Here is a 19,054-nt window from a genome sequence, read left to right as displayed (position 1 = left end):
TAATACTTGCAGGTCTGGTGCAAGTGTAACTAATACAGACCCTGCTGAGGAGCTACCATGCATTACTAATGAGGGACATGCAGCCAGGAAGTTGTATGCAACACTCACAAAGCTCCTGAAGCTGTATGTAGCTACCAAGCTTGATGTCTCCTTTTATTTTCCTTTTTTTGCATTGCGTTGTTTTAAATAATACATCCAATTAACTAATTTTTAAAGGATTTAAACACACTGTAGAAATACATTGTTCTAAGATGTCATGTAATCAAAGCCATTAATTTGGATAAATTTCCCTATTCCTAACTTATACTGAAATGAACATTGTAGGAAAGCTCTGTTTAATGATACCATGGAGTATAATCTTGCTTCATTCACTGCTGTCCTCTTTGCAAGGTAAGAATTTTATTCCATTTCTTTTACAAAGGTTTCTCTAAGTATTTTTCTATCATTATGTTTTTTGACCTTGCTGGAAATTATAAATGCAAATTAAACATATATATCACCATTCTCTCTCACAGGTGTAGAAACTAAAATATAACTTTTTTTTTTAAGATACATTTTTATATCTCTGAATTTGTTACAAAACAATTATGAACAAAATCTAAGTTTCTTGTATTTCTTGCTATTTTTGTCAGATGAATAAGCCTTTTCAATGGGATATGATTTTGTCTGAACAGACTGCACCAGCAGTTTAAAATTTTTAGACTGATAGGGTAAATAATTGCTCTTCTAATTACAAAAATGATGTTATTTTCTATGTAGTGCAACTGGATCTTGCAGATAGTTTTCATGCAGCAATTATAAAGATTTCTAAGGCAATGAGAAATTGTTTTGTTGTTTTGTGTATTTGTTTTGGTTTGTTTAATTGTTTCCTTGTTTTAAGCATGGACTAATTTAAAATTATTCACAATTGAATCTTACAAGTAACACTCAGAAAATTACTATAACCCTAGAAGTTTGATTCTGAAAAGCTCTGAGCACCTCTTGTATTTTATCTGTTTTGTTCTGAGCCTCTGAAGAACTATGAAGTCTTTTCCCTCTTTCATGGGAGCATGTACCAGAACTGAGACCATGAAAACTTGCAGGTGAATAATGCTTGAGAGAATCAAGTCCTCAGGAAGGAAAGCATGTAATGCTACATTCCTTGGAAACAGAAAAATTTTGTGCAAAGATGCTCTATAAAACTCAGGATCATTGAAAAACAAAATTCAGTAGTGTTGTTTTAAACTTCACATTGCCTGCCAAGGACAGAGTAATGCTGTAGGAAAAAAATGTTTAACTTGATGACTTTTTAATCCGCAGGATCTTATTGCAAGCTTTCTCCTTTGAGAAGAACTTTGAGGTAAGGTTTTGTTCCTTATTTGTCAAGTCCTACTAACGGAACAAGAATGAGTGTGACGCAGTGCAAGTTAGAAAGTAAAATATAGCCTTGAATTCAACATGTAAAATGTCATCTACATGTAGGTTGGATGTAGAACACACTTTCAGAATGTTTACAACTCTTTTCAAAGTATTTACATAATGGGCACGGGTCCTTCATTTGAAAAATGGAGTTCCTTATGAAAAACGATACTTCTATGGTCTTGAGAATGCTTAGAGGAATAATGGAATGAAACCAGCATGAGATCATGATTTCATGACTGGAAAAATACATTAAATGAGTATTCTTCTACAGTCTTAATTGCATGATAAAATCGTAGCTGCTATTTGAAGCACAGACAAGTAAGTGCTGTATAACCTTAAAATAAACATTCTCAATACAAATCTTCATGTAGAAGCTGAAATCCAAACAAAACCCAAACTAGGGAATGTTCCTGATCCCATTGAATTAAATGGGAACTATGCCATCCATTTCAATGGAAGCATCCAGTTGGACGTAGCTTCAAATATCTAATGACCTCTAATACATCTAGCGAACACACATGCAAATCTTGGAGTATTGATAGAACTAAGCGTGTTTTATAGTTTGATGCCCTTGTTTTGAAACTTAATCACAAATTTAAGTTGACTCCAGCTGGAGAGTCATCTCTTGCTGTTACAAGTACCATCACAGTATATTCAAGCAACACTCAGGGGAACTCACAGCCACTCACACATAGCATCAACTAAATATGAAGTGGCTTTACAGTTTTGTATCCTGTTGTGTAAGCCTGTTTTGCCTATTTACGTTTCCCCACAGGCTCCAGGTACCTCCCTGTCCAAGCAGAGATCAGAGCGCTGCCCAATTTGGTAAAATGAGACAACGACAAAAAAAAAAAAAGAAAAAAATAATCACCTTTTTAAATGTTAACCCAAGAAAGACCTCTTTGATAAAGTTATGGTAATCAGAGAGAAACACTTCTCTCAAGGGAGTTGCTTATTCAGGTTGCTCCAGGGACCTTTGATAATACAAGATCCTTTTTGTTCTCTTCCAGAAATGAGTTTAATGCAACTCGACAGAAAAGAGATCTTGTAACAGCCGAGGTAGGTTATACCTCCAAAAGTGGGAGGGAGGGAAAACCCTCCTCCCTTTTCTGCTCTGGACCTTTGCCATCCTTACAAATGAGCCTTTGTGGGGAGAAGGGCTGCGGTAACAGGAGGACAGTGAGGACAGGAGCAGCTAGTCCCCATCTGCCCAGCCCCGACTGACCCAGGGCCTCATGCCTTCATTCACTCTCAGCAGAGCACCCAGTGGGCAACCTTCCCTGATGAGCTGACTGACGCATACCATGGGAAATAAACCCACCATGTCTCTCTCTGTCTTTTGTGAGAGTGAACAGAATGTCCTGGAAAGCTGTTTGTGTTTGGTGAGAGGCACAATGGCGGCACCGCTGGCAAGGCTCCCTCACACACGTGGTCAATGGTGGCTCCAGCACAGCCCTGGTTCCTATTGCCCCAGCTCCCTCCTGCCTCAGTGTTGCACCTCGGCAATGCTGCTCTGAAATTTAATAGTAAACGGAGAAATCTCATTCCCCCACTGGTACACACTTGGGTTATGGACCCCAGCCAAGGGTTATAACCCCGTTTGACGGGGGTAGCAGGAAGCTGGAGACTGTCTCTCCTCAGGGTCTTTGCGAGGAGCCTGCAGCCGAACCAGGGCTGATTTACTCCAAGTGCCTTTGAGATCTGTGTGCCCCTGACTGAGTCAGAAGGCAGTGGGTGTGAAATGCTGTGCTAAAATCAACCGAGCCTCTGAGACAAGCGAACTGGTGGTATCTTTGGAGGGGACCTCAGCATGGAAGTGCTGTTGCACCAAGGACACTTTACTACCCCAAAATAACACAAAGGCCAAAAACCACTTTCCTGAGGCAGGCAGTTTAGAGTAGCTATCATGGAAAATGAAAATGGGTCTTGTTCAGGGAGGGAAGGGACACCTTTCAGCTAGCAACGGGCCATGGGAACCAGGAATAGTTTTGGTAGGGGGGCCTTCCAGGTGATGATTTGATGAAATCTATTTCAAGTTGATTTTAGACAGATCATGCTACTTGGATGCATCCCACTAAGCATTTCCATTTGGAAAAAGGAAGTCTTTATGTCACTGTAAGAGGCATTAGTAAGACTTAACCTAACATGTTCCTTGCATGGCACTGTTCACTTTCAAATCCATCAATTCAAATTCCAGAAGTGGAGAATGACTGGTGTCAAGAGGGAAGAAAGAAATTAGCTTATAAGCAAAGATTAAAACAATTTTTGTACTTAGTTGTGCAGCCTAAGGCTGGTGCTTATGTCTGTGGGGAGCACAGAAGGGTGACTGTTTTTCTCACAGATTAGCAAATAGGAAATAAGTAAAAAGGAAAGAGTACCTATTTAAGCAAAAGGACCCAGATTTATAAAAGAAGGGATTTAAACTGGCCATGAATAAATGTAAATGGGAAATATGTAGCTACTCATCACTTCACCCTGCTAAACTTTTCAGTCAGACTAGTTGGGGGCAAAAGCCCCAGATTACTTTCAGCCTGGAATAGGATCAGTTCTTGGAAGGAACAATGTGACGTGACAAGCTGCAGTAGCAGGGTGCTTGGGCAGATCCAGGGCTTCCTGATAGTCTGATGCTCCCTTGTTCCTAAACAGGAAGCAGCTCAGGCAGATCCACTTTCTCTTTTGTTTGGGATGAACCAAAATGCAATTCTGAAGGTCCTCAAGGAGGACATGAAATCCATTGCAGCTAGAGTGGCCACAGTGGGATGATCAGGGTGCAGCACAGAGCATGAGTCAAGGGAGAGGATGAAATAAGGGATGTCACATCTTCAAGCTCACCAGCTATGGCTATTTGACTGAAGTGAAAACGGCAGATTGTTCTCTGTCTCCTCACTTTTCCTTCTAAATGTAAATGCAGAACTTCCCAGGTGGAGCCCCAGTGGTTCACTGGAACTGGAGGGCATGAGGGAAAGCAAGCAGTGATCTCACAGCACAGCTGTGTCCATTCTCATCCCCTCAAAACCTGTGCTTTTCCTCCGCAGCCTGCCAATCCCTCCTGCAGCACCCGACTCTACCTTGCTGGCTGAGATGCAGATTGCTGTTCTGTATTAAAAGTCCCAACCCAATGTTTGGGTGCAAGTATCAGGCTCTTATCAGCTCATTTGTAAACCACGAACACTCTGATTTTGCTTTTATGTTTCTCTGACAGGTTCAAGCTGCGTCTTTGTTGCATCTTCATGGGACCCAGATGCAGAGTCCAGCAGGAGGTGAGTGCTGTGCTCCTCACCCGTGGGAGGAGAGAGTCCTGAAAATATGGCCTTCCTACCAGTTCCCCTGTGTTACCATGGGCTGTGGAACCCCTCTTCCTTATGTCCCCTACACAACCCTGCCCTGTCTCATTTTCTCATGTTATCCATGTTAAATTAAAAAAAAAATTCCTATTAAAATTGTACTTTCAAAATAAGACCTTACAACCAAATCTGAACAGCCAACTAAGCCAATACTTTGATATTTTTTTTTTTTTTTTTTAAATTTAGGTCTGTTGCAATTTTTCTTTTCTGCCACTTTTTTTCTGGCCTTGGCAGAGGATGTAGATATGTCAGAGAGACAAGTAACTGGTTGTGCAAAGGGACAGGGGTGCTCAGGCAATGAACACGCATCTGCTCCTGGAGAGTCTTAAGCATTGTAAAACCATGTAAAGGAGGCCCAGGTTACAGAAGTTGTTTTACAGTACAGTTCATTGTATTCAACTTGGGTTGGAATTTTGGTATCCTTCTTGGAAAATGCCTGGGCAGGTCTTTTCTGTTGCATTTTTCTATGTAAAAGGATATATGCAATTTTGCAACTCACAATTCTAACAACAACAAAGAAGTTTTCCACTTCCACCAACCACAGAAGTTGGTGCTGTTCTAGAAGCAATATTTTCTGCTTTGTCAGTATTTTCAGAGTATCTGTGTATATTTGGAAAGCAATTCTTTAATGGAAAAAATTCAAAACTAAGCATGCAAAGGAATTTTCACAATGAAGGATGATGTTCATAATAATTGGTAGCTTCTGTGTACCTTTAATGTTAAGGTCCCATTTTGTTCCCATTCAAGATCACTAACAGCTTTTTTAATCTCCATCAGCAACACTGAAAGCTTTCATATGTAGGGTTTTAATCCTACTCCAAGAAGGAAAACAGCTATCTGCAAAACCTGATGAAGTTTTGCTTTGGGACTACTTTTCTTCTCCACTTTTGGGGAATTATGATTTAGACCCCCCTCAACGAATGATCAGTAAATGACAGGGAGGTCTTAGCTTTCAAACACACTATAAAACCCTTTAATGTAACTGCTTTTGGAAACAATTACTAATTATAAAACAAGCCATTCCCATGGAATCTAAAGTCTCTGACTCCAGTCACCTCTTAAGCAGAAAAAATCTTCTAACTGACTTTTTTTAGCATGTGGAGAGGGTTGTTTATGACTGGTTTTGACTCTGTAAATTATATATTCTGGACTAATCATAAACTGAATGTACCCTTTGCTGTAATGCTTAGGAGGGAGGAGCTGAACATATGTATAAATTATGCTGAATTTAGTCAATTAGAATAATCTGTGTCCTGTATATTTTGAGATCAGCAGGACTGGGATTTGATTTCTTTACATGGGAACTTGACCTTTTGTTTGCTGGGAGGAGGTTGACCTTTTGCTCCTTTGTTAGTTTACAAGTCTCAAACCAAAAGACAGAGAACCTTGTTTCTCTTTTAACCAAGGAACCCAAAGGATAAAATTATGTAAATGTTAAAAAATGGAGATTGTTGTTTGTTAATTTTCTCAGCTAATATAGCTGCTTGTGATTTAACAATAAACAGATTTAATGGGGATCTTGCAGCCTGTTTGCAAAATACTGTATCTACTAAAAGGCTGCTATGCCTGCTTACAGGTTCATGTCCTCAGGAGTGCCTTAATGGAGCAGCCTGCACAGAGGCGGGTGATTGTGACTGTCAGTTATTTCAGGCTCAAGGAAACAGGTGCCAAATTGGTAAGTTTTGGGCCAAAGGGTTTAGTTTCAGCTTCAAGGGAGATGCAGATTTTTAAAACAATACTGTTAGCAGCATATTTGTGATTCCTCTGTGGTAAAACTGTCATTTGACAAGTAGCTAGGTGTGTTAGGGATGTATAGAGAGCAGGAATGCCTATATTTTAGCACTTGGGCTGTAACAATGCACAGATACCATAATAGACAGATCACTGTCTGGTGCATCCATAGCCAAACAGATTTTTTATAGTTAGCTGAACAACCAAAAAGCCACTGCCTTTTTTCTAACAGTGAGTTACTGCAAATAAAATTACCAACTATTTCAGTGCACTAGTTTCTGTAATTTGCTGTTTGTAGGGATCAACAAGAATTGTCTTCCAAGATTGAGAAGATATTGAAATCCCTGGCCTCTATTTGTAATTAAAATGTCTCCACTGAAGCAAATAAAAAACTTAATGATGGTTGCACATGGTTAAAACTACAGACTAAAGATTAAGAAAAAGTACTGACTTTATTTAAAGTTGAAGAAATAAGTTTATCTTTTGTACTTGCTATGTATTTCCTTTTAAGCTCTTATTTCCTTTCTGAGCTCCTACTTTCATAGATGCCTGTGACACCTGTCAATTTTTTATGACAGTGCTTGTTGTAAACTCACTGTGCTCTCTCCAGTACCTAACACTGGTAAGGACCGAGATGGGATTTGCAAGTCGTGGGGACAGTACCATTTTGAAACATTTGATGGCATCTACTACTACTTCCCAGGAAATTGCTCCTATATTTTTGCAAAAGATTGCAGTACTCCAGAACCCCAGTACACTGTTTGGGTAAGTATGGGAACATAGACTAGAAATAAGTATGTAAGTAAATATAGAAGTAAATGAGTAAGTAAAATAAGTAGAGAGACAGAAAATGTACCAAACTGCTCATTGCTTACTTAGACGTAAAATTATTTTCTGGAAATGTTTAAACATATGTACAGTAACTCAAAATACTGGTGAAATTATAATCAACAGAGTCAGGATATTAAAAATAGTATTTCTTACTCCTCCTGTCCTTAATGAGATTTTTGATCTCTCCCTTCTTGGAGATACCATGGATCTCAAAGCAAACCTTGGAAACTTCAATGAACTGAAGCTATCAGATAATAAGAAAAACTGATTTGCTGTGTAAAGTGCAAGCAGCTATCACTTGCCAGGCACCTGAGCATACTGGGCCCCAATTCACAGCCTCTGACATGCTGTGAGGATCTGCCTTCCTGGCCGATGGGATTTGCTCTCCCATCCTGTCCCCTCTCTGGGGATTTGCATTCTAATTTTGGATTACCTCTAAGTCATGCCAAGAAGATTAACAGCTCAAAAGCCTTCATCTTGACCTATGTATGGAAGGCACTCTTTTTAGTAATTTCTTCAAGTTACTGGGTATATGTGGTTAATGAGTTTGGATCAGGGAGAGTTCAAACCTATACCCTGTTTGAAGAAAGATGCCCTGTTTGTCAGGCTGTTAGTTACTGTGGGGAGAGCATACAAGCTCATTATATTACTTCATACACAACGGTTGGAATTTAGTGCTGACTGGGCAGGGAAAAGTGGACAAGAGGGGTCCTAATTCTGAGCTTTGGTGGGTACAGTGCTTGCAGGGATGAGGGCAGATCTACATGCTGACTTCTGCTCTGAGGACTTTTTTCATTTATAAAAAGAGGCTCTCCTCTTCCCTCAGATAACAGCACTTAGTGAAGATAAATCTCCCATTAAAACTGCCATTTCTATTTATTGAAGATATAGAGAGATGCTGTTGCACCTACCTTCCACAATATAATTTTAATTTTTTGGATTCTATATGCAACTGTGAACTGTTAGGAGTTTTCAGAAATTGCTGTAGCAAAGTCCAGTATTATTTTAAAATCTAGAATCAATATTTCAGTGAATTCCAGTTGCTCTGGGAAGAGAGAAGCTTCCATTCAATTGCTGGAACAAATGTCATGTTTTACTAAAAATTGAAAATGTTTACTCAGCAAATTCATAAGTAATGTGAGACTGCAGTCTCTACAGACTGGGCAATGGAGAGCCTAAAACCTTGCCAAATCCTCACACTGAGGTCCTTCTGGCTTTAATAATCCACCTCTCAAGAGGAGAAAAAACCTACAAAAATTATTTTGATTTTCCTTGATTGTGTTTCTGTCTTAGGCTGGGTTTACAGAGAAGCCATCTGTCAGTACTAGTAATGTTTATGTTGTCTTTAATTATGATTATTTTTATACCTGTAAAAACACTTAATGCTTTTCTGGGTTTGGTTTATTTCACTCAAAGAAACAGTAATTGGTTCTTACTTCCAGGATTAAATGTCAGTTAAGGAAGATTAATTCAAGTATGTGTTAGCATTGTATGTGATGCACAGATATTTTCTACAAAAGGTATTTTTACAGCCTCCATTGCTACATTGGTAAAATGTTCCCAATTACAAATTTATTTAGCTTCGCAGTACTGTCAAGTAAACTTGTAATGCAATTCCCATCCTTCTCAAAGAATGGTGACACACACAGTAACATAAGTCATATTTGAGTTATCTAAACTCTATCTACATTTTAATTTAGGTAATGATAAGCATCTAAGATTCAAAACACATTCCCCTGTCTCTTCGGTGGTGTCTAAAATAAACTCACAGGCTTTTGAAGCACTATAGTACATCCCACAGGTGCGGGAGGCTCAACCCCACAGAGATTAATGAAAGCTATTGAAGAAGTTTTGCTCAAGCAAAACCACACTATTTTCAAGTCCTGAGAGTGCTGTATTCAAGATAGAGAAGCTGATATATGACTCAAACAAATCCCCTTGCTCACTATGCTATATATGTATAATGGGGAGAAGCACACTTCAGAAAAGTCTACCTTTCTCCATTAGCAGGGCTGGAAAGCCAGTGTAAAATGGATTTTAACAGATCCATTAACCTGAAGTAATCTGTGGGAGCACTCCAAAATCTCAAAATATCCTGAGTGGTTCAGGAAGGCATGTTGTAGTTCAGTTGGTACGAGTCTCAGCTGGCAGGGAGAGTGCTGGTATTATGCTGAAATTTTGTACTGGTTTGTAGTCCTGTCTAATAGACCAGACCTCTAGAAACAGAGCAAGAGGGGTGTTTGCAAATAAGGAACTCCTACTTTGGCAACTATAAGCTAGCTCACTACAGTGTCCCTGAAGTTCATTAGCGTAAAATACCTATTTCATCCAGTATTTTAATCACTGTCATATGATGCTTTGTGCTATTAAATGGTTGCTGTATTTCTCAGTAGTATTGGCCAGCATGAACTCCTGGTTTTGCATATCTTTGTAATTGTGACCTTTTAATATTCTAGGTATTTATTTGTAAAACTCTTTCAGTAACTGGAGCATAGAAATGTAAAATATCATATATGAATTTATGAAAAATGCTGTGAAATTATTGAGAACAAACAGTTATTCTTATTGTGTGCATATTTTTCCCATCGAAGGTTCATAACAGTCCCCACTGTTATGGTTCTGTATATACTTGTCAGAGGTCCGTCAGCTTATTTTTTTCAAACCAGGAAGAAATAATTATTTCAGGCCATGAAGTAAGAAAAAAGGGAATCAGGTAAGTGTTCTAATGGTGGGGTTTGGTGTTTTATTGCAAAAAGATGATGTGGAGTTAGAGAAATTGATGCTTTTTACACCATCCAAATAAAATAATTCGATCTATGTCTGTATTGATCCTTTGCTGTTCTATATTGGGGCTGACAGAGCTCTAGTGTGAGCAGATGTAACAGTACTGATGTAATACCTGAGAGAGAATAGCACACACTCCACACATTAACCCTGTGTTCAGCTTCTCAGCTGTAACCTAACAATTATTCATTACTACTTTGTACAGGTAAGGTATGTGTCAGGCAGCCCTAGCTAATCCTTGGTGCATCCTGATACCATTTTGAACAAGACAGTCATTGTTTATTCTTGGTAGCTATAGCTAGTACAAGACACGATCTTCTTCCAGATGAGTCTGAATTGGTTAAAACAAAGATTCTAAGCCCCTTTGAGGCACAAACTTCACAAAATTTCTCTGAGATACATCAACCCCCAAAATTTACCTTTTTTTTTCCTTTTTTTTTTTTTAATAAGTAAAAAGATGAGCTCAAGGCTATCAGAATTTTATTTTACTAGCTGATAAATTACAGAAAATTTAGAGAGTTAAGGTGGTTTTGTGGATGTTAGTGTCTGAAACTGATAACTACAGTGATACCATTCAACCCAACAGAAACAACTTTGGAAGACTAGCATTAGATCTGTGCTTATTATTGTCCAGTGGTCTTTGATCAAGGGAGGAAGAGATACAACTTTTTTGTCAATAGTATTTTCTGTACTGTAAGTTTCTCCATTTGCAGATGTCTAACCCAGTGATGACCCGGTGCCCAGAAGGTCATAACATCAAACAGCTCCTTGCCCAGTGCAGCATGCTCGTGAAGTCAAGTATTCCTCAGTGTGCTGAACTGGGCTTTGAAAGTGAAGATTCACTATTCTTTCAGGCTTATAATTGGTACAACAAATAGGTGTATACAACAGAAAAGCATTCATTTTTGATGGTTGATATAGAGAAGTAAACAGAAGAAAAGATAATAAAAACATGATGAAGAATTGAATGGAGTGACTGCATACACCAGGGAAAAGGGGTTTAGTGAGTTAGGTGGTGATGTTTTATGTGGTATTTTTCTAGCAAGAACCTCATCTCATCTGAGATCTTTGAAGCAGACAATTTTTTTCCAGATTAATGTTGCCTCAGACAGTTGGAAATGCTTTTCTTGAGAGACTGGCTGACTATATTCTGGTGAAGACTACCTTTGGTTTTTCTCTGGCTTGGGATGGAAACTCTGGTATTTATATTAAGCTGACAGAAGATCATAAGAGAAAACCTTGTGGCCTTTGTGGAAATTTTAATGGCAATAAATATGATGACCTGATACTGCAAAATAGTAAGTAAATAGCTTACCGTTAACTTGTGTGAACAACTTCTATGTTAACTTTAAATATAATGCTGTTTAAATATAATGGTGTAAAAAGGCAGAGTCCTTTTTCAGTTATTTCAGTAAAATAGTGTATCTGCTCTACTTTTGCTTCTCCTTATCATTTAAAATTCAAATGGAAAAGGTTCTAGTTCAAAAAATAATCTATATGTGCATTTAAGCGTTTTCTTGCTCAACAAAGCACTTGGGGTATGTTTATCTTAGCTGATGAAAGTGCCTTCAAATAATCAATAAATAAACAAATGTTTGTGGTTTTATCTGTTTAAAGATGAAGGGAAAAGCACCATCTCAAGTCATTCTTTTATATCAGCATCATAAAAATACTAGTTGAAATCTGTAAATTTCTGAACTGTTGCCAGGGAGTTCCTTGTATCTCCTTGTTGGTATGGTGTCCTATGGTCCTCCAACTATGCTGTAGAATGAGGAGCTGCCCAATGCTGTGTCTGAGGCAGAGAGGAGTTAAACTCGTATTCTGTAGTCCATGAAGGGAATACTCCATAGGGACTTTTTTCCTACTTGCAACTAATGTGAGAAAAAAGAAAAAGAACAAGTTTGAGAATATGACTAATATTTTTCTCAGTCTCTTATAAAAACAAGACAGGACTATTTTATTGTTACCATTAACTGCAAGGAGAACTTAGTCCCAAGGCTCTCCTTGTTCTTAAGTCTCAAATGTTGTCTCATTAACTTTTTTCACCATTTTTTATGGTTGATAGTGGAGGTTTTTAACTTTCTTAGTGAAGGAAGACTCAGTGTACATATCTTTGCATAATCTTTAAAAATCTGCCCAGTATAAATTTCTCATACTTCTTCTGCAATGAGAGCAATAAGTTTTGTGCATTAACTTCTGCACACCAGACTATGGTATGTTTAATAACCAGTTTAAACTGATGATGTTTAATAATAAAGAAAAATGGTATTTGGTGGAATTAATGAATTCACATGACCTCTAAAAAATAGTAATTTCAGGATCTTTAAATATATTATCTGTTGCAAAAGACTTGCAGTTCTTACCTTACTTCATTTTCAGAGCTACATTTCTCTGCCATCATCATTCCTTCTTGTTTTTTTTCTTTATCAGAAATGATAGCATTATTGTAGCATACAATTGAGAGCCACATGAATCGTGTTAACCTTGAGCCAGTTGTATCACATGGTGCCTTGCCTCTGCAAATACAAAGCATGAAGTCCTGAGGTCTTCAAAAGAATACATTGCTAATTCAAATTACTTCCAAACTGCAACATTTTTCTAAGAGTTTCCAAATCTTATCAATCATTTGATATGATGATTTATCTCTTCCAGCTAAACTACTTCCCCCAGTATAAAGGAAGCTCTTACATCTATCCTGAGTCTTCCAGAGTCCAAATGCTCTTTATATGTAATGCTCAAATAAGTGAGTTGCTGAGAGGCACATAATGCTCCATTTCAAAGCACAGTTTAAAAACAAACTCCTTTTCTGTTTCCTTATCTTAATTTTTAATGCCATCTTTGTATTGTGAGACTGTATCTGTGTACAGAATTGTTTCAAGGACCATGATTTTATTTTGTGGTATTTCTTGAAGACTTAGAAGTTTTTTCAAGCCCTGTTAAAATGTAAATAAAATAATTTTAATGTGTTTGTAGAAGCAGAGCTATGTCAATAGATTTACCTCTAGATCAAACTCCAGCTTTTTATGTTTGGGAAGGGTTTTCTGCGTAAAGAACTACTCTGACAGAGAGGGAGAAATATTTTAAGGCTCTCTGACTCTTAAGTAAAACAACTGGTTAGGATCTTATCTTTGTTTATTTGTGGAGATCTAAGTATACATATCCGATTAGTATGTTTTGTGGCTTTCCACACTGCAGTGTCCAACTTTGTACTTCTTGTGCTAGAAGTACAGCTAGTAGTACAACTCTGTGAAAAAAACCCTCTAGCTGATTTCATTTCAGTATCCTATCTCCTAACCATTCATAGACGTAGATAGTCATAGCATAGATACTAATTATTATAAGGTTCTTCAAGGTAGAGGCAATATACCCTTTTTAACATAATAAAGAATGTAGAGAAAATGCAATATTTAGTTCTTGCTGCAAATATATGGGAAATTTGGGTCTGTTTCTTTGCTGCCAACCTTCTTGTATGTCCATGTATCTTAACCTGTTGCCATGACTTCTGGTCATGCATCTTGTTTATTAGTTCTCCCAAGCTTATGCTGTGAGGAGAGCTGGGCGTGTTGTGGTATGTTTGTTGTAGGGCTTTTCTGCAGCAAGGGAAAAGTAGGGAGATAATAGCACTAACTGACCTCTGTGAAACATGATGAAAGCCTTAAATGTTTCAAAGAAATGTATTTTGTCTTAAGTATTCAATGCATTACACTTGTATATTTGTTATATTTGTTACACAAGTTATATTTGTTATACAAATATACTTGTACATTTGTTTTATAACAAATATACAGTTTTTATATATTTGTTATAAAATTATCAGTAATGGCACCTACAAAAACCCAAACCAACACCTTGTCATGTGTTTTTTAATGTTTTTATTTAAATGTATTATAAAATGTAATCTGAAATAAAAAAAGAAAAATAACATTTTCCTTCACCATTCATACTCTGAAAACATTTGTAATTGAGATTATAAACACACTGAAAAATGATTAGAAATTTCAAAGACGTCTTTTGTATTTATGTCAACAACTTCTTTTTCATTGTTTTTCTCCCAATGTTTTCATGCAGTAGGTGATTATACAGAAGACATTGCTGAATTTGCAAATAGTTGGGCTGTGCAATCCTCAGGTGATGTAACTTGTGTACCTACTGCCTCAGATTTTTTGAGTCCTTGCTCAGCTAATGGAGAATCCACTGAGGTAAATTAATCATGCTTTATACATATATACATATACCTATATATATTCTTAATATTTGCTGCCTACTGATGGTACAAGAATCTAGCAGTGTACACCATGTTGAAAAAAGTCTTAAATGCATTGAAGCTTTGAGAAAGGAAAGACTCAGGTCAGGGCTGTTGGTAGGGAGTTCTTCATATATTTAGCTTAAAAGTGCAAAGGCTCAGATAGGATGTGCCAAGTGGCACCAGTCTGTTGGCAGAGCTCTTCATTACTACATTAAACTCGGGTTCAGTTTCCAGTCCTGGCATCTTACACCTCATTATTTTGGGAATTGTGAAATACTGCAGAAATAGCATGATCAGCTCCTGCACTGACACAAAGTGCTTCTTTTTCTCATTTCACACTCTTTCATCCCAGATAGTTTAGGAGCAGCATGCCTAGGCAGAGAGGGCAAATTTTAGGAAGAGTAATAAAAGAGATAAACTAATAAATTGAGACTCCAAGATTCTCAAAGTTTAATGGGGATATAAAGGATCCTATATTAGGGAAACAAAACCAAAGAAAATTATGCCTGTTCAGAAAGTATTGGCTAACTGTCATTTACTGATTCTTCTTAATGCACAGGACATATTCCTCAAATGCCAAATATTCCTACAGTTTCCTTTTCTCAGCTGTCATGAAAGTATAGATCCGTATTCTTATATTGCAAGCTGTATGAATGATCTTTGCAGGTAAGGTTGGAGTTCTTGTGTATTTAATTTTGACATATGAAATGAATGCTTATGCTTTTGTGTGAGACCAGAATGGAATAACGCTGAGGGCAGTTAAGAAGAACCAAGTTCAAAATGAAAGAGATGGGCTTTCACAGGGGGTGATTTAGTGTGGAAACAGAGGGCACAGAACCAGCCTGCCGAGGGATATTTTGATTGCTAAGGGCTAACATGTATTCAAGGAAATACTAGAAATAAATGGAAGATAAATCCATGGAGAATAACTAATGACAAAAGATGAACTGCTAATCACAAAAAACCCGAAACCTGTATCTGAAGGGCCCAAACCAAAAATACATGATGATACTACTGAGAAATAACAATATTACTGGAGGAGCTGGACCATCTGTCTGATGCAGTTGGACTGTTTTTTATGAGTAATCACTATGGTTCAATCAAGTAGAATTTTAGCAAAATGGTTTTACATATGTAAATTCAGAGTTGTCAAAAGAAATTCAACTCTCATTTGCTTTGGTGGGAGTCACACCCCCTCAGCTGCTGGCGTTGTATGCAACCTGTTATTTTTCCCTTAGCTCTCCAGATTCCTGATTAGGTTTTGTCATTCAAGTTAAATTTGTAGTCCAGTAATTGAATAGATAACTGAGCAGTGTACCACTTCCTTTGTAGTAAGGTTTTCAAATTAAAAAGTAATTGTCATAAATAGCATGATTTTTACGAGATACTATTATGACCCTCTCAGAGTATTATCAGTTTAATCAAAAACATACAGAAAGGATCTCAAGTTGAAACATAAAGATGTCTCAGTATAATCCATTACAACTTGTTAGTTCATTTTTGATGTATTCTGAGGTACCATAGAGTCAAGATGGAAGACTTTGTATTTGTAGGCAAATATCCAAGGTGCCCTTCCTAATGTTTATGATCTGTACATTGATTTCATTTGGAGAAGAGTTGAGTTCCCTCTATATGGTCTCTTTGTAACTCAGGAGTTTACTGTGGCTTTTGAAGAGTAATGAAAAGCAAATTTTCAAATTTCAAATAGGATATTGAATCAGTACAGTGATGTTAAGAGGGATTGGATTTTTTGTCAAAATGCTGCTGTGTGTTGATGTCAACTGTGTGAATGTTAAAACCCTTGAAGTTTATGTGTCTCATTAATTTAGGCTTATTTTGTTTGTAAAAGAGACCTCTCTTCTTGTGGCTTAGTCAGTTTATGAAGTTTTTTGTGGGGCCATAGTATATGCCAAGTATTCTTTCGACTAAGACCCATTTAATTGGATTAGATAAGGAGAGCTGGAGAGACTGATTACTGTAACAAAGAGTATAGTGCTGTTTGATTTGATAACAGATGTGTTGAAAGCAGAATACAAACACACTATAACATATTTGTAAGACCATTAATTTTGGAAGCATGATCTTGTATGCTGAAAGGCAAACTCAGTTGATCTGTCTCAGTCATGCTTATAACAGAAATGTCATGTTATGAATTGGCATCAAATCCCCCACAGTAAGTGATGTGAGTTGTTGGACTTTCACAGTAACAAAAGGTTGGTGATATTTCACTGTATTGGACTTACATCTGAATACATTCTGAACTTATCTAAACATTAATGAATGTCTCTTTACCTGATCCTGGTAAAAGTGCATTGTAAGCTTCTTCTGTACAGACTAAGGCATTGACTTTGCCCAAGTTGTGTTGTAAATACCTGAACCTGTCCACAGTATTCAGTGGATAATGCTTCTGGTTCTGAGCATTTCAGCGCAAGGTCAGGAGTCCACCAACAGGGTTCTTCTCACTTAAGTTAACAATCTTACAAGCAATTGGAAATTTGAAGTTCTTGGGTCAGAATGTCTTTTGTCAGTGTAGGTCGGAGTTTCTACATCATGCAAGAGGGAGAGAGCCTGACATGGGGATCTTGAGACTATTGAGTTGTCCGTTGTCTTCAGGAAGAGGTCCTGATTCTCTTTCATCATAAAAAGCATTTTTAATTTTTTTTTTGTTTTTATAATAGATTAGTGGTTTTGCTCATTGTGGTAATATTAAAATGAAACAACTTTTTGTGAGATTGAATGATAAAAACACAACAGTGTATTCAGTACAGCTCGTTCCTTTTTGTATTTTCACTGTGTGCCATTATGACTGAGTGGTGTCAGCTATGTGTGAAATATCCTGTGCAATGTCCCATGGCAGAAATTTATAGATGGGATTTGAGTTCCATGATTACTCTTATTTTATCATTTCAGAGTGGATGATGATGAAACATACTGCAGGGCAGTGACAGAGTACGCTAGAGCATGCTCTCACGCTGGGTCCCCGGTGCGGGACTGGAGGGATGACTTTCCTGCCTGTAGTAAGACTCTTTAATAAAGCATACTATGTGACTTCTGAGATATCACATGTATTAATTTAAAATAATTCCATCTTGCCAACATTTGTCACTACAGGACTCAGACCTGATACTGAAGTTGATCACCAGTTTCACTATTGCTGGCAAACAGTGAAGTCAATGACTTGCTAGAAGAATATTTTAATTCCATTGTGATATGATTTAGATCCATACAAAATTCTTGTTTGTGCAGATTACTAGAAACGTCATGTGTGCTGATAATATTCTAGGACAAAGAACAAACATCTGTGGAGATCTGTTATTACTCCTTGTCCCAGAAGACCTTTCAGCCTCTACTGGCCCTATAACAGAATTAACTTAGTTAATCCAGCTCCTTCTAGTTATCACCACCACCCATCAACTGCAGCTTAGTTATGCAACTCATGCACAGGGCTTTGAACTAGCTGAGATATGAGCGCATATTCCTCTGTCACAGAAATTATAACTTATTTTGGAGGGGTGGTATAAGAATTAGGTAAAGAAAGGCTTAAATACTGTTGAGAGGTTCACCATAGATCATCAGTTAAAACCCCTCCAAAACATCCATTGTACTTTATCTGACTAACTACCTATACCAGAAGCACTGCACAACTGTTTCTTTGACAGAGGGGGGTTTTCCAGCATGGAAAGAAAAAATTACACTAATGTTCAATATACCATGGTTTTTTTTTTTTCTAGCTGAGAAGTGTGAAGACAGCTTTGTTCACCGTGATTGTATCAGTTGTTGTCCACCAACCTGCACATTTGAAAAAGATTGTCTTGGCAGCAACTTGCACTGTTTAGATGGCTGTTACTGTCCAGATGGTAAATACTGTCAATGTTACATGAAAAAATACATGTAAAGCTAGTACCCAACATCATAATAAAGTCTGAATAGACCGTGCTTAAAATTGAATCCTGAAAATACGAATATTGTAAATTCTGCCCTAGCTGTTATTATTGTCACTGTAATTCTTCCTTTTATTGCATGCTAAACATTTCTCTAGAATAGAGGTATGTCAGTTTGCAATACCAGTTACAATCTGGAGCCATTACTAATGCTTCCTACAATAAGATGTTGCATAGATTTAGTCCACTTTATTTGAATTATTCAAAAATCTATAGAAATTTTGCTTAAACAGAATTTGTCTTGCTCTGTACAAGACATCAAACTTTCTGAGATCTGTACTCAACAAAAATTATTGACTAGACTATGAACAGTCCTATTTAGAAGGACTAAAGATAATGAGATTTCAGAATCTTTTCATTTTTGAGTCTGTACAGTTTTACATGCTTAAAGCAGACATTTTTCATAAAGCAACGATTCACAGTGACAACTGCTTTTTAGAGAACTTCACTCTGAGCTCATCACTCTGAGCTCTCTGCACTTGCTGGGTGACTGTTTTTGCTGCTTCTTGTCTAAGGCTGGTGAGATCACCTTCTGGCAGATTTAAATGTCAGATGGGGGAAGAGCAGTGATCTGGAGTTTGTTAGTTTGTTTTTTATCTCATTTATTCACTTCTCTCCCAATAGGTCTCATTATGGAAAATGGAACTTGTATCTCTTTGTCGAATTGTCCTTGTACTTATCATGGAACTGCTTTCCCTGTAGGCTCAAAAATTGAACAAGAATGTAGCAACTGGTATGTGAAAGCCTTTGTGCTTCATCTCCCTGTGACTGCTGTC

General features: G+C 37.4%; 1 protein-coding gene across 1 annotated transcript in view; it reads left to right on the top strand.

The window, feature by feature from the left end:
- Positions 1–231: 231 nt before the first annotated feature.
- OTOGL (otogelin like) overlaps positions 232–19,054 on the top strand; it is a 92,496-nt gene continuing 73,673 nt past the window's right edge. Inside the window, exons 1-14 of the mRNA XM_051795976.1 lie at positions 232–390; positions 1,300–1,339; positions 2,412–2,460; positions 2,733–2,783; positions 4,604–4,661; positions 6,322–6,420; positions 7,087–7,241; positions 9,899–10,020; positions 11,184–11,389; positions 14,160–14,290; positions 14,897–15,003; positions 17,248–17,354; positions 18,069–18,194; positions 18,903–19,011. Coding sequence (XP_051651936.1) covers positions 312–390; positions 1,300–1,339; positions 2,412–2,460; positions 2,733–2,783; positions 4,604–4,661; positions 6,322–6,420; positions 7,087–7,241; positions 9,899–10,020; positions 11,184–11,389; positions 14,160–14,290; positions 14,897–15,003; positions 17,248–17,354; positions 18,069–18,194; positions 18,903–19,011 — 1,439 coding nt within the window. The 5' untranslated portion in view covers positions 232–311. The remainder of the gene's footprint in view (positions 391–1,299; positions 1,340–2,411; positions 2,461–2,732; positions 2,784–4,603; positions 4,662–6,321; positions 6,421–7,086; positions 7,242–9,898; positions 10,021–11,183; positions 11,390–14,159; positions 14,291–14,896; positions 15,004–17,247; positions 17,355–18,068; positions 18,195–18,902; positions 19,012–19,054) is intronic.

The sequence above is a fragment of the Manacus candei genome, unplaced genomic scaffold, assembly GCF_025592945.1.
Source record: "Manacus candei isolate 608988 ecotype Guabito, Panama unplaced genomic scaffold, ASM2559294v1 h1tg000043l, whole genome shotgun sequence".
In the NCBI taxonomy this organism is placed as follows: domain Eukaryota; kingdom Metazoa; phylum Chordata; class Aves; order Passeriformes; family Pipridae; genus Manacus; species Manacus candei.
Note: the sequence above shows the minus strand (reverse complement) of the source record. Positions and strands in the feature narration are given on the sequence as shown.